The sequence below is a fragment of the Podarcis gaigeae genome (genome assembly GCF_964106915.1).
Source record: "Podarcis gaigeae genome assembly, chromosome: 1".
NCBI classification, from domain to species: Eukaryota; Metazoa; Chordata; class Lepidosauria; order Squamata; family Lacertidae; genus Podarcis; species Podarcis gaigeae.
This window is the reverse complement of record NC_139678.1, coordinates 93,336,412-93,352,173: the sequence shown is the minus strand read 5'-3', so window position 1 is coordinate 93,352,173 and position 15,762 is coordinate 93,336,412. Positions and strand designations below refer to the sequence as shown.

Genomic DNA, 15,762 nt, shown 5'->3' with positions numbered 1-15,762 from the left:
TACTGTGTAATCATTTCTAAGTTGTGTACATAAAAATAAACATTTCCCACACAACCTTAATAAACCAAGATGCTATACGGACCCTGCAGCATTGGAGAGGACCTTGGGAGTGACTGTATCAGCAGTCCTCCTCATCTTGCCATCTCACAACAGGACCAGGGCTTAAACAGGATCACAGTCGCCATCCACTGGGAAATTCCCCAGAGTACTCAAGAGTCAGTTTCCATTAGACCAGGGGTCAGCAACCCGCGGCTCCGGAGCCGCATGTGGCTCTTTTACACGCACCGTCCCGACGTCAACTTCCCGCCCACTGTCAGATCACGGCTCCGGAGATATATTTGTTTTAAATGTCGCAATGGTTTTGCGGCTCCCAGGTTTTTTTCTTCGGAAATGGATCCAAGTGGCTCTTTTTGTCTTAAAGGTTGCAGACCCCTGCATTAGACCATCTGAATCGGTCCTCCATCCCAGCAGGGAGTGACTGCTGCTAAAAGTACAACCTTTAACAGAAAACCGGTTTTACAGAATGGGACAATCTTGAAAGTATCAAGCAGCACCCAAACACCGTTGGATTGGGGTGTCCTTTCTTGGGTTGGAATGAGACAGAATTAAAACAAGCAGAGCAACCAAAGACTGTCTTGGTAGTAGAGAAAGATAGTATTTGAACTGAGACAAAAATGACGGATTGCTACTGTGTGAATGCAAAACTGAGGTAAGAATGAAAGGCCCAAGTTAGAGCAAAGAAGGTGGTGATTATTGATACCGTAAACTGACTTTTAGCTTGCCCACACTTCCCTTGCACCGCTCCTTTCCCAGGGAAAACTCGCTCTAAATCGGAACACACAGCAACCCACTGAAAAGCTGATTGCTGTTTGCTCCAGTTGAGTCCTAAGGAGTGGTTTTCCCTGGGGAAGAGCAGTGGGACAAGAGGAAGTGCCGATAAGCCCTTTGTCTAAGCTGCTGTAAGCGGTAACATAGGAAACTGCTCTTTCGGTTCAGTTCTAGTGCCTTTTTACTTGGAAGAAAGATGTGTGTTGCAGGGTGCTGGGTAATCCTTTCCCCTGAATACTGAGTGTATGTATGTGACTGTTGTCTTATCAAATAGTTACCAGTTGAACACTTTGCAATTAATTCGTTAAGGAGAGCCCACCTATACCAAATTGGTAGAGGGTGGGTAACAGTAATCACAGACATAAAGGGCAAATGCTGGATCCCTTTGTCCTGAAGGCTCATGATCTAAACATTTTGTAACAAGAGTTATCTTGTGAATGTGTCAGAACCTATAATCTATTTGGAGTACACTACCCACATAATATGTGTGGCCTGTTTGAATGATTTGCAGAGTTGAATGTCAGCGGTCATTTGGAGAGGGGACTGCTTTCAAGTGATAGTTTTGAGATAAGCCCTTTTTTGTTTAAATCTCTGCTTTTTCTTCCAGTGCCATTGTCCAGTTTGGAACAAAGAACCTCTTTGTGGGCATGTAGTTCGTAGCTTGTTGCCACTGGATACCTGATGGCTTAATCACAAAGCTTGTATACATGGCCCTGATATCAGCATATGCACCGGTGATGTTTTTAAAAAGGCTACTGTCTTACAGCAATCTAACACAGTGTCCTCTTTATTTTCCCGTGTTCCCAAAACGCAGGTGTGATGGCTGGGTTCAATATGAGTGGTGATCTCAGGAAGCCTGCAACAGATATCCCTCTAGGATCCCTATCTGCTATAGGTGTTTCGTAAGTCCCTTGAAAACAAGGTGGTGGTGCTTATGAGGAAACCTCCTGGTAACTTTCTTTCTGTCATGTGTGATATAGATTATTGTAATATGAAAATAGATTTATTTATTACCTGACAAATCAAACCTAGGCAGACAGTCCAAGAATCTTCCTGGGCAGCTTAGCAAAAAGAATAATGAATTGATGTTTGTCCCCCACCTTCTATTTCTGATTTAGAGGATATATAATAATTTATGGATGCTGAGATTCTTCTGAAATGTATATAAATCTTAAAAGAAAAGAGGGGGAAAGCCCCAACTTCTTCCTCTAGTTGGGGGGAAAAATCCACAAGGAATATGAAACAAACAGGCTGAGTCTTTCTCTAACATCCACCGCAAATCCCTAGATAAATTCCACAGCAAATGGATTTTTAGAAATAATTCTTAAATTAAAGATCCCATTGGATTCAAATTTATAATAAATGAGATACACTGCTACCTAAATGATGTTTCTCACTTTGGTTTACAGATAAATACTTTGATTTGTAACCAGAGATTGTGGCACAGTAGTTAAAGTACTTGACTATATTCCTATATGCTTTGTCTTACTGGGTAATATGACTGGTCAGATCTCACCTGTGTCTAGTTCTGGGCACCACTTGTGCAGCGACTTAGATGGGAATAGCAAGGAAGCAACTATTAGAGATTTTCAGAATGTAGAGCAAGGAAGATTACATGCTACTATCATTGATTATTTACTTAAGTGGATAGTTTTATACTGTAAGGCAATGGATGCCTAACATAATTTAGAAAAATAATTGATATGCTTGACACTAATATTTCTTTTATTTCTTTGCAGGTGGTTTCTATACATAGTATTTGTTTTTTTGTTGGGAGCCACTTGTACCCGGGTATCACTGCGCTATGATTTTATGATGGCAGAAAAGGTAACTAACTGAGATTCTCTAGCTACATAAAACGGATGGATTTGAAAATGCATAATTGAAAACTTGCATATTTGAAAACAAGCTATAGGGTTTCTGTGTCCTGGAGCTTGAGTCTGTTCAGACTAAAAGCCAAATCATAGTCTGGCACTATGTAGCTGAGTGCTGGACTTGTGCACTCTGTCTTCCTCCCCTTGTGTGATCTGATTTGCCACCTCACTTCTTCACTTTAGTTTGCATTTGCACTGTCTAAACTAGGCTTACTATGGTTTACACAAGCCAAAGTCTACATGGTTCAGGTGTATAGCAAACTTATGTACAGCAAACAGCACGCAGACCTAGTGGTGGGAGGAAAAAATCATTAAATAAGAGACACGGGGGAATGATTAATGGACTTCAATGTCTGTACACTAATGCGCAAAGCATGGGAAATAAACAAGATGAGCTTGAGCTCTTGGTACAGCAAACTACATATGACATAATAGGCATCACTGAAACCTGGTGGGATAAGTCCCACGATTGGAATGTAATAATGGAGGGATACAATCTATTTCAGAGAAACAGACCAGACAAGAAAGGAGGAAGAGTGGCGTTATATGTAAGGGATGTGTATATCTGTGAAGAGATCCAAGATTTAGAACCTCAAAGCCAAAGTGAGAGCATTTGGGTCAAAATTAAGGGAGAGAAGAATAACAGGGACCTCATTGTGGGAGTTTACTATAGATCCCCAAGCCAAACGGAGGACATAGATGATGCCCTCCTGGAACAGATGGCCAAGCATGCAAAAGGAAGGGAGATAGTAGTAATGGGGGACTTCAATTACCCGGATATTTGTTGGATGTCAAACTCAGCCAAGAGCATAAGGTCAAACAGATTCCTCACTGGCCTTGCAGACAACTTCATTGTCCAGAAAGTGGGAGAAGCAACAAGAGGAACAGCCATTTTAGATCTGGTCCTAACCAATGTTGATGACCTGGTTAGTGGGGTAGAAGTGGAAGGATCATTAGGCGCGAGTGATCATGCTCTTCTGAAGTTTACTATACAGCGGAAAGGAGCAGCCAAGCATACTAGGACTCAATTTCTTGACTTTAAGAAAGCCGACTTCATAAAACTTAGGGAAGTGCTGGGTGAGATCCCATGGACAGTAATACTAAAAGGAAAGGGAGATCATGATGACTGGGAGTTTGTTAAGAGGGAGATAGTAAAAGCACAACTTCAGGCAATACCAATGAGATGGAAACATGGAAGGTGCCTAAAGAAGCCAGGGTGGCTATCTAAAGAACTTTTAACTGAGTTAAGATTAAAAAAGGATGTGTACAAAAAATGGAAAAGGGGGGAAACCACCAAAGAGGAATTCAAACAAATAGCCAGCACGTGTAGACACAAAGTCAGAAAAGCTAAAGCACAGAATGAACTCAGGCTTGCTAGAGAGGTTAAAAGCAACAAAAAAGGCTTTTATGGGTATGTTCGTAGCAAAAGGAAGAACAAAGAAACAGTGGGGTCACTCAGAGGAGAAGATGGTGAAATGCAAACAGGGGACACAGAAAGGGCTGAACTCCTCAATGCCTTCTTTGCCTCAGTCTTCTCCGATAAAGAAAACAATGCCCGACCTGAAGAATTTGGAGCAAATGATTCAGCAGAGGAAACACAGCTCAGAATAACTAAGGAGATAGTACAAGAATACTTGGCTAGTCTAGATGTATTCAAGTCTCCAGGGCCAGATGAACTGCATCCAAGAGTATTAAAAGAACTGGCAGATGTGATCTCAGAACCACTGGCAGTCATCTTTGAGAATTCCTGGAGAACAGGCGAAGTCCCGGCAGACTGGAGGAGGGCAAATGTTGTCCCTATTTTCAAAAAGGGGGAAAGAGAGGACCCAAATAATTACCGCCCAGTCAGTCTGACATCAATACCAGGGAAGATTCTGGAGCAGATCATTAAGCAAACAGTCTGTGAGCACCTAGAAAGGAATGCTGTGATCACCAATAGTCAGCATGGATTTCTGAAAAATAAGTCATGTCAGACTAACCTGATCTCGTTTTTTGACAGAATTACAACCCTGGTAGATGAAGGGAACGCAGTGGATGTAGCCTACCTTGATTTCAGCAAGGCATTTGACAAGGGCCCCATGATATTCTTGTAAAGAAGCTGGTAAAATGCAGTCTTGACTATGCTACCACTTAGTGGATTTGTAACTCGCTGACTGACCGAACCCAAAGGGTGCTCATCAATGGTTCCTCTTCATCCTGGAGAAGAGTGACTAGTGGGGTGCCACAGGGTTCTGTCTTGGGCCCGGTCTTATTCAACATCTTTATCAACGACTTGGATGATAGACTCAAGGGCATCCTGATCAAATTTTCAGATGACACCAAACTGGGAGGGGTGGCTAACACCCCAGAGGACAGCATCACACTTCAAAACGACCTTGACAGATTAGAGAACTGGGCCAAAACAAACAAGATGAATTTTAACAGGGAGAAATGTAAAGTATTGCACTTGGGCAAAAAAAATGAGAGGCACAAATACAAGATGGGTGACACCTGGCTTGAGAGCAGTACATGTGAAAAGGATCTAGGAGTATTGGTTGACCACAAACTTGACATGAGCCAACAGTGTGACGCGGCAGCTAAAAAAGCCAATGCAATTCTGGGCTGCATCAATAGGAGTATAGCATCTAGATCAAGGGAAGTAATAGTGCCACAGTATTCTGCTCTGGTCAGACCTCACCTGGAGTACTGTGTCCAGTTCTGGGCACCACAGTTCAAGAAGGACACTGACAAACTAGAACGTGTCCAGAGGAGGGCAACCAAAATGGTCAAAGGCCTGGAAACGATGCTTTATGAGGAACGGCTAAGGGAGCAGGGCATGTTTAGCCTGGAGAAGAGGAGGTTAAGGGGTGATATGATAGCCATGTTCAAATATATAAAAGGATGTCACATAGAGGAGGGAGAAAGGTTGTTTTCTGCTGCTCCAGAGAAGCGGACACGGAGCAATGGTTCCAAACTACAAGAAAGAAGATTCCACCTAAACATTAGGAAGAACTTCCTGACAGTAAGAGCTGTTCGACAGTGGAATTTGCTGCCAAGGAGTGTGGTGGAGTCTCCTTCTTTGGAGGTCTTTAAGCAGAGGCTTGACAGCCATATGTCAGGAGTGCTCTGATGGTGTTTCCTGCTTGGCAGGGGGTTGGACTCGATGGCCCTTGTGGTCTCTTCCAACTCTATGATTCTATGATTCTATAATTCTCAGTCAGAGGCAAGAGATTCTACCCTTGCTCCCTGAAGCAGAGCAACATGTAACACATGTGATCAGTATATTACACAAATAGCAGCAGCAAGTATAGATCACAGGTGACCAAACTATATGAGCTATATGCTCCAGGAAGAGTTAGAGGAATGGGGACAGAGAAGGGACTTACGAGGTTTTTGGACTTCCCAAACTTCTCTTATTCGTTTCAAATGCCTGTAGTGATCATAATGTAGTATATTGTAATATATGTAGTATATTATTTATCTTTATGCACCAAGCCTCATAGATACAACTCTGCATACTGTACATCTGCAGAATTTTGTTTATTATGCAGATCAAAGTTTTATTTATTTACCGTAAATTTCGCTCTATAACACGCAGATTTTTTCTCCTAAAAAGGAAGGGGAAATGTCTGTGCGTGTTATAGAGCGAATGTGTGGTCCCTGGAGCCGAAAAATCAAGCAAAAATCAAATCGCGGGGCTGCACGCTGCACAGAGAAGCGGGCTGCTTTCCTGCATTCTGCCTCAGGGTCTTACTGCCCACCCTTCTCTGTTTCCTTGCTGTGTTTGCTGAAACGGAACAAAGAGCAGGGAAAGCCCCTCCCCTCCAGGCAAGCTCCGGTGCTGCTGGGGGAGAGGGAGAGAGAGGGGGGAAGGGAGAGAGAGGGGGAGAGAGAGAGAGAGAGAGAGAGAGAGAGAGAGAGAGAGAGAGATGGTTGGCTGGCTTGGGTGGGGGAAAACTTTTGCCTTCCTTTCCTCCCTACCCCTCTCCTGCATTCTTAGCCAGCTGCTTCTCTGCACACCCCTCTCCTGCTCCTTGTCCCTTCTGTGTTTTTCCTTCCCTCCCCACTTAAAATGTGGTTACAAAGCATAGATCCTCAGGATCTTTGCATTGGGTCACCCGAAATTCACCATCAGATCACATAGCATGTCCATGGCTACAGCCTGCCCCCCCCAAAATCACGCACCCACTGTTGCCTGGGGCTGCAATGGTGCAAAAATGTGGTTAAAAAGCATGGATCCACATGGATCCTCAGGATCTTTGCATTGGGTCACCCCAAATTCACCATCAGATCACATAGCATGTCCATGGCTACAGCCTGCACCAAAAAAATCACGCACCCACTGTTGCCCGGGGCTGCAATGGTGCAAAAATGTGGTTAAAAAGCATGGATCCACAGGGATTCTCAGGATCCTTGCATTGGGTCACCCCAAATTCACCATCATATCACATAGCATGTCCATGGCTACAGCCTGCCCCCCCAAAATCACGCACCCACTGTTGCATGGGGCTGCAATGGTGCAAAAACGTGGTTAAAAAGCATAGATCCACAGGGATTCTCAGGATCTTTGCATTGGGTCACCCCAAATTCACCATCAGATCACATAGCATGTCCATGGCTACAGCCTGCACCAAAAAATCACGCACCCACTGTTGCCTGGGGCTGCAATGGTGCAAAAACGTGGTTACAGAGCATGGATCCACAGGGATTCTCAGGATCTTTGCATTGGGTCATCCCAAATTCACCATCAGATCACATGTCTGTGGCCACAGCATGAAGCCCAAAAATGATACATCCACTGTTTCATTCAGAATGTTTTTTCCCTTGTTTTCCTCCTCTAAAAACAATGTGCGTGTTATGGTCAGGTGCGTGTTATAGAGCGAAAAATACGGTACTTTTCAGCATTTGTATGGTACTCCTTAGGCAGCTTAGAATAAATGGCCATTTGTAGAACAAAAATATGGGAACTGCTGCCTTAAAATTACACTTTGTAGCCAGTATGAAGGTCTACTTCCTTTTGGAATATCCCACACAATTTACTGTGGAAAACTGATTTGGGCAGCTTACATTCTCTTACAGATCTCAGTATTACCTCTTAACAGAGGGATTGAACTAAGAGCCTTAAGAATTAAAGCAGGCCAATATTATCAAACAGCAAATGCTCTATATTGTTCAGTGTCCCCTATTCCTTCACTGGAACCCCAGACCAAACTGAAATTGCTAAATAAAATTATAAAGGCTCCCTTTCAGAAAGTCAATCTTACACTTTCAGATTTAGCCCAGCATAACTGCAGTGAAAGTTAAGAGGATTATTAAATACTAGACATTCCATTGTGATATATATATGCCAATTTGTAGCTATGAAGTCTGATATAAAAGGTTTCCTTTTAATTCCCCATTCTAGCTTATTGTGATTGAAATTAGCACTTCATTGTTTGAAAGTCCAGGGAGACATCTTGAGCTAAATGGTTCCTGCATTGCAACAGATTAGATTAGATCAGGCAAACTCGGCCCTTCAGATGTTTTGGGACTACAACTCCCATCATCCCTGACCACTGGTCCTACTGTCTAGGGATGATGGGAGTTTTAGTTCCAAAATATCTGGAGGGCCGAGTCTGCCTATGCTTGGATTAGATGACCCTTGTGGTCCCTTCCTACTCTATGATTCTTTGGTTCTTTGCATCCTTAAGGATGCAATTCAGCAATTTGCCCTTACATGTTCAAGAACAGTTTCTTAATACTTCCAGGGCATGATCTGAGGACACATGATGTTGCCATCTTGTTGAAGCTCAGCAGATATGGGTCTGGACCAGCACCTGGATGGCAGACTACATGTTGGCAGGTGTAGCCAGGCCCTTTGCAGCACTGAGCCTCTCTCCAAATGGCAGTTCGTCAGAGCCAGAGGGGAATCTCTGTTGCATCGTATCTCACGCTTCCCAGTGTGTTTCATGTCACTTTCCTTATCACAAAAAAGTCCAGTCTTTTTGGGAAGCAGGTTTGCTGCATAAGACCTCCCAACCAACTATAATTGCACAGCCTCCGTTTTCTGGCACATGATTGACTCCCACCCCAAAATAGTGAAAGTCTGGAAGCACCCTTGGAGAGCTCTCTTTGCTGGTCACTTAGCTGTTGATTCATCGTATTTTGTTGTTCAGTAAAAAAAAAGGGGGGGGGATAGCAAGCTCAAAGAATTTGCAACCCACCAAACTAAAAAACCCCAAACCCCTCCTGATTTTGCTGCCAGCGTGAGACTACAAAAACAGGGTTATTGAATAGCCATTCAATTGTAGGCTGCCTTTGGCTTTTGGTTCACAAGTTATTAACCATCTCAATCCATTTTAATCCTGCTGTTCCTCCAATGATCTCAAGACAACTCTATTTTCTACCATGTTCTCCTTACAACAACTTGTTAAGGGAGGTCAGGTTGAGAAATAGTGCCTGGTTCACTTTGACCCAGTAAGCTTCCTGGCTGAGCAGGGACCTGAGCCAAGATCTCTGTTATACCACACTGTATTCCTGTTGTGTAGGCAGGTATTAAACCTGTAGACATCAGACCAATCATGATGGAGCTCTCTTACTTGGTCTGCTAGAAAGTAATCCCCTGTTGTGAATGCAGTTCACACTGTGTTCTGGTCTAGCCAGCCTTGTTGTCATAATGTGTATTTAATGGGTCCAGCACAGTAGAAAAGGAGCACACTTGGCTGTTACCTTTAGCAAACAGAGAGAATGCAAGCCATATGGAAAATGCTAGTTTAAATTTTGCTTTTTTGGAAAAGAGACTGCTCAGCAAATTCTTTTGGAAAGAAAGCTTGAGCCCATCTCTATTCAACATGAAAACACAGGAATCAGGAGACAAGGGCTTTCTTTCTATTTTGAGCGATACAAGGTGCTGCTGATGTAATAAAAGGATTAAAATATGCTGACAGAATTGCACTTTGCTGGTCTTGTGTGGCAAATGTAATTTGTGAAAAATAATGTGGTAGTATATTTGTCATTTATTCTTAAAGTAACATTGTCATCAAATGCAATTTTGTTAAACTTAAGAGAGAAGGAAATAAAGTAAATGGGATATTAGAGGTGATCAAATTTGAATTAAGAATTCCTTGTGAAGAATTTGTCTTCATTGAATGGTGTGTGTGTACTTTTGAGCTTTTCAAAAGAACTTTTCAATGAAAAGACAACTTCCAAGTTGTGAATGGAATGTCAAGTAGCACTTTCAAATACAGACCTTTTGGGTAACTGAAATTATATGCGAATCTTGATACAATCCACTATTGGTTTTCGAATGCACAATGAGATGACTTTTAAAAATGTATTATGATAGTGGGTAGCAATGCTATTTTCAAATCAGTTATTTATTTGTTCATTTTCCAATTGAAAACTTATATTCCTTGCCCCCCTCCCCTTTCCTCTGTTCTTTTTCTCTGTCAGCAACACAGTTTTGTATATGAAGAAAGAAGCTTAGTTTGGTTTTGTGTGGGCTTTATTGGTTTTGAAAGACTGCAGGAATTCTTTGATCTTCCTGGTCCTGCTGACTGCTTTCATAAGCAGAAACAAGCTGTGATCCTAAACACAGTTACTAGGAAGTAACATAGTGGGGAATACTTCTGAGTAAACGTGTAGGGGTTGCCATATTTTCTTAGGTGATATATAAACATAAAACTGAATGTTTTCTTAGGAAATTATATAATTATTATTAAATGCATGTCAGCTATAGAAGGCTTGTAGTTCAGTGGTGTGGTTCATTGGTAGAGCATCTGTTTTCCATACAGAAGTTCCTGGTTCAATTGCCTACGTCTCCAGGTAGGGCTGGAAGCATCTGCTGTCTGAAACCTTGAAGAGCAGCTGCTAGTCATCCTTGACAGTACTGAGCTTGATGAACCAATGGACTGACTCCGGATAAGGTTGCTTCCTGTGCTCAGTCCGCATTTAGAAATTAGGGAATACGAAGGGGAGTATGTTGTCCCCAAATAACAGGTGCTAATTGGGCACTAACTGTTCTTCCCATGTAAGAGAACTGCCCTCTGAGATTGCTCGGTGCAATAGCAAAAAATAACAGTAGCACCTTAGAGACCAACTAAGTTTGTTATTGGTACGAGCTTTCGTGTGCATGCACACTTCTTCAGATACAGTCATACCTTGGGTTACAAACGCTACTTCTGGGTTTTGGCGGTCGTGCATGTGCAGAAGCGCCAAATCACAACCTGCGCGTGTGCAGATGTGCCGCTGCAGGTTGCGAACGTGCATCCCGCACGGATTACGTTCGCAACCCGAGCGTCCACTGTACACTGTTTCAGTGTATTTGAAGAAGTGTGCATGCACATGAAAGCTCATACCAATAACAAACTTAGTTGGTCTCTAAGGTGTTACTGGAAGGAATTTTTTTATTTTGTTTCAACTACAGCAGACCAACACGGCTACCTACCTGTAACAAAAAATAACAGGTTAGTGTTCCCAATCCAGGCTCAACACCCTTGGTTTGATGAATAGCTCTCCCTGCATGGCACCCTCCACCCCCCAGTGCCCCCTCAGCAACTTCAATCCTTGTTTCATTCTAGCCACATGATCCAGAATTGGTGCAATTTATCCTGCGGATGCTTAGCAACTTCAGTGTTCCTCCCTCTCCTCATCTTCCCTTAGCAAACCCGGAAAAGGAGCAGAGTGTTTACTCATGAGGAGCAGAAACACTGGTAATAGTACCCAGATGTAGTAGTAGTTTTGGTAGTGTGTCTAGGCCTAATGACAGACGGGGTGCTGCTTACTTGCTGTTAAGCACCTGGTGTGCTTTTACCTGGTCACATCTCATCTGACTCCTGGGCAAGCCTACTCTGTCCACCATTTTAATATATTTGCAGACCTTGCTTGTATCGAGTAGGGAATATGTAATGCAGAATGAGCTGAGGTCTCTAGTTGTTCTCATGATAAGAAAAGAAACATGAGATAGATGTTGTAGCTTTATTTTGTTTCCTTTTGTTAGTACGCACAGAAAAAAAGTTAGTTGGATTACCCGATCAAATGGTGAAAAATGCAGTTTTTTCTAATTGCAAACTGCTTAAAGCACTGGTGCTGCAGTCCTATACCCTGTTGGGAATAAGACCCAGTAAACTCAGTGGGACTTACATCCAAGTAAACATCTGCAAGGTTGGGCTACAGAGTTGTTCTTTTCTAACATAGTTTGAGAAGAAAGTGACTTGTACATTTAAAACAGGAAAAGAAAAGGACCCAGTCCACTCAGTGCTCAGTCTTGCACAACCCCCTTGATATTGCACAGGAGCCACCTTTTGAAGCATACATCCAAGATCAATCACTCTGCACTAAATCGTTTAGAACGTGTTTCAGAAGAACACTTTGGTTTATATGAAATATCTGATCTGATTATATTCCATGTAAAAAATAAACATCTATAACATTGATTTTCTTCATTAGGCAGATAGATGGGATTGTTTTCCGGCTATCGGGAGGCTTTTAGCTTTCTGCGTCTTTTCCGGTTTGATTATCTGTCTACATAAGTGCAATCCCCTGAAATAAAACTCTCTTCAGGCTTCCTTCCAGTATGTAAATGGAACTGAGAATCTGCTGCATTTCCTGTAAGCTGTGCAGGTTTCTTGCTGCTGCTAAGTGGAGCTTTTTCTATGGGATTGCTTCACTCTGTTCATAGCTCATACTTGCTAGCTATGCAGGGCAAATTAAAGTGTGTTCTTTCATGTTAATTAGAGATGAAATATCCACCAGGATGTTTTCCTGGGCAAGCTGCACTGAAATCCTACATTTTAAATTGTACTTGAACAGCTGCCATTCATTTCAATCATTTCGTTTTAGGAGAGCTTCCCAATGGATTGCCATGTTCTTTAGAGTTTAGATTTCAACCTGATCATAATTATATTCACTTAGAAGTAATTATTCCTAGCATACTATGTTTTAACTGTTCAAAGCTCTGCACGTATATTGTCTCTATCATCCCTACACCAGCCTTGTAAAACAATCCTGTTACCTATAAATTAACAACAGTAGCTGAGGCAGAGAAAACAGAAGCGCACGCTAGACCACTTGCATGCAAGGCACTCCCACTACTCTTTGGCCCTCCTCAATAGAATCATAGAGTTGTAGAATTGGAAGGGACTCCAAGGGACTCCTGGTGGCCCATGCCTGCTTACAAATTGCTGATTAGGCGAGCAGGTGGGGCCAGTTACCCAGGCAGCAATTTCGGCTCAGAGGCTTGCTTTGCTGCCCAGGAAATAGTCCTAGGGACCTCCCACATCAGATCCTGGCATGCTGGGGAGTGCCAGTCTGCAATGGCTACAAGAGAGTGTGAGTAGACTTGGTGAATTCATGGCTGAGATGAGATTTGGACTCCAGATTTACCAACTCATCACCATACTATACCAGCTCCCTTGTGTAACCCCACAGATGTTCAGAACTGGCCCTGGGCATTTTGCTGTCTGATGTGGAATGGCAAATGACACCCCCAACTGAGGTGCACAAAAAAATCCCAGAAGCATGTCTTCCTAGGAGCAGAAGTACAATAAAACAAACGAAATACATAACACATTGTGTCCTTTCACGACAACTAAGACTGTGCACACAATACCTTTAAAGCACATTCTTGGCACTGTAGTTTGTTAAGAGTTGCTGGGAATGGTAACTGAGGGCTAAACTACAGTGGCCAGAATTATTTGCAGGAAAGAATGCGCTTCAAATGTGCTTTGAAGGAGTAGCATCTGTACAGCTCAAACAGCTTCTTGAGGCAGCCACACCACTCAACCTAATGGTAGAGCCAGTCCTGTAATCTATGCAGCATTAGTCAAGAAACATGCCAATTTTTCCTTTGTTTCTTTTATTTTAGGTGTCCTTGGTGGGCTTCTTATTCTTACTTGGTTTGTACATTTCATCTTTAGCATCCTGCATGGGAGGTCTGTATGGAGCACCTCGAATCCTTCAGTGCATTGCCCAAGAAAATGTGATACCGATACTTGCATTTCTTGGACGGGGGGTATGTAAACATGGAACATAGACTAATCCGCCTTTTCTTTACAGTACACAAAAGTTCAGACAAGCATACCTTTGGTCTATCTCACCAGAGTAGTAGCTAGCTGCTAATTGAGTTTCCAGAAGCAGAGGGATATTTAGATCTCCATTCAGTCTTAGTAGGAAGCACTGTAATCTTCCAAACTTTGAGTAAGAGAAAACCCAAACTAGCTTCTAAACCATGAACTTTATTTGGAATGGACCCTCATTCCACATTGTTCGTACCTCATCTGCTACCTCTCAACATATGCTTGCATCTTTCTTTGCCAAATGATTCTCAAGCTCTTTTGTTGTTTGTTTTAAGAGGGAAGGCCTGTGGCGAACCTTTTCTCTCCAAGCTGGAATTCAGAAACACTCTAGAACACAGGCACTCTTTAAAGTGAGGGTCCGCATTTAACTTCTAAAGCTAATGCATCACAGTGTTTCTCTTTGATCTGACAGACACACTTGCTGCCTCTGTTTGTGTACTTTTTGTTGTTGTTTACAATTAATAGCTGCTGAGCAGGGGCAGGGAAGGGATTTGTAATGAAAGTGTGGGGAGTGAGCTAACTCATTCCTCCCCTAGTGTGGCTATGAGAAAGGAGATTCTGACTAAACAACAAGAAGGACTTTCTGACAGAGCTGTTCGACAGTGGAACGGACTCCCTTGGGAGGTGGTGGACTCTCCTTCCTCGGAGCTTTTTAAGCAGAGGTTGGATGGCCATCTGTCATGTACGACATACTTGAGATTCCTGCATTGCAGGGGATTGGACTAGATGACCCTTGGGGTCCCTTCCAACTCTACAATTCTATGAATTCTATCTGCAAAGATTCTAATCAGATTATTACCCATACATAACAATATTCATATTCTTTCTGTTCTAACTATAGAAAGGACCAAACAAAACCCCGGTGGCTGCAATCTGCTTAACAAGCCTTATCACCATGGCCTTCGTTTTCATTGGCCAAGTGAATGTTCTCGCTCCAATTGTCACCATAAACTTCATGCTTACCTATATTGTCGTGGATTACTCCTATTTCTCTGTCTCCATGAGCTACAGACTTCAGCAGAGCTCCAAAAAGATACTGAGAGAGGATTCCAAGATCGTGCTCAGCTGTTCTCGGCCTTTAATACTGGACAAGCCATCCTGTTATGGATCAGGTGGAATAATGCAAGGCCGATCCGATGGCACCTTGCTGGAATTCACAAAAGACATGGATCATATTTTTAGGCCTCCCGGCCAAGACCCAGGGGCCAATCTTGAGGGAAAAGAAAAGGACATGGGTGTTAGCCAAATGGCCAAGCCCAGGAAGCAGAAGAAGGCAGTCAAACAAACGTTACAAGACAGCTTTCTCTTGGATCTTGGCAATAACATTGCCTCTACTCAGGATCTTTGCAGTGGTGACCTGGAATCCAGTGACAAAAGTATGCAGAGCTTTTCAGAGCTGAATCACCAGGATGAAGAGAGTTCTGCTGCTGTAGGACCCAAGCGGAAGCAAGACCAAGACAGAGGCCAGCATTTTGAAGAGCGGCACAAAACTGCCAGTCACCAAGTAGAAGGTAACAAGAAACACAATTAAACCTACCTTTTAAAATGAAGAATATTGCTGGTACTCCTCCATAGGCAAGGGTGGAAATTGGTTTTACAGGGTCAGTCTGTCAAACCTGGCAACGATTTATCCTTTTTTTCATAACTGTAGAGTCTGTTTTAATGATTCACAAGAGATTCTCCTCTAATTTGCCTGTGGAAATGTTGCCCAGATTTAATTCAGTGCAGGAATTAAATACAGTGTACTGCGCCAGTAGTCTACATATGAATCCTTTCACTGTGAGATGTATCGCAACATTTATTTTTACCTTGACATGGGAGGTAATTGCTTCCAAAAGTTAACATCCTAAACATCAACTCTCCATTCTTTACAAGCAGAAATGATTGTGGTGGTCTTCATCAGATAATTCTGATTGTGGTCTAGAAACTGAAATTGTTCAGTTTCATGCCTGTATATTTTTCCCTTTCCAAAATGTTGCCTTCTGCATAATTGTAGTGTGAAAAGGACCTGAGGCATGCAGCGTTCA

General features: G+C 42.7%; 1 protein-coding gene across 5 annotated transcripts in view; it reads left to right on the top strand.

The window, feature by feature from the left end:
* SLC12A8 (solute carrier family 12 member 8) overlaps nt 1-15,762 on the top strand; it is a 68,040-nt gene that overhangs the window by 42,483 nt on the left and 9,795 nt on the right. For all 5 annotated transcript variants that reach the window (XR_014564282.1, XM_083739226.1, XM_083739227.1 and 2 more), the window contains 4 exons: nt 1,643-1,730; nt 2,568-2,655; nt 13,525-13,671; nt 14,577-15,246. Coding sequence is in view for 4 of the 5 variants with exons in the window: in XM_083739226.1 (XP_083595352.1) it covers nt 1,643-1,730; nt 2,568-2,655; nt 13,525-13,671; nt 14,577-15,246 (993 nt within the window). In the remaining variant the exon portion in view is untranslated. The remainder of the gene's footprint in view (nt 1-1,642; nt 1,731-2,567; nt 2,656-13,524; nt 13,672-14,576; nt 15,247-15,762) is intronic.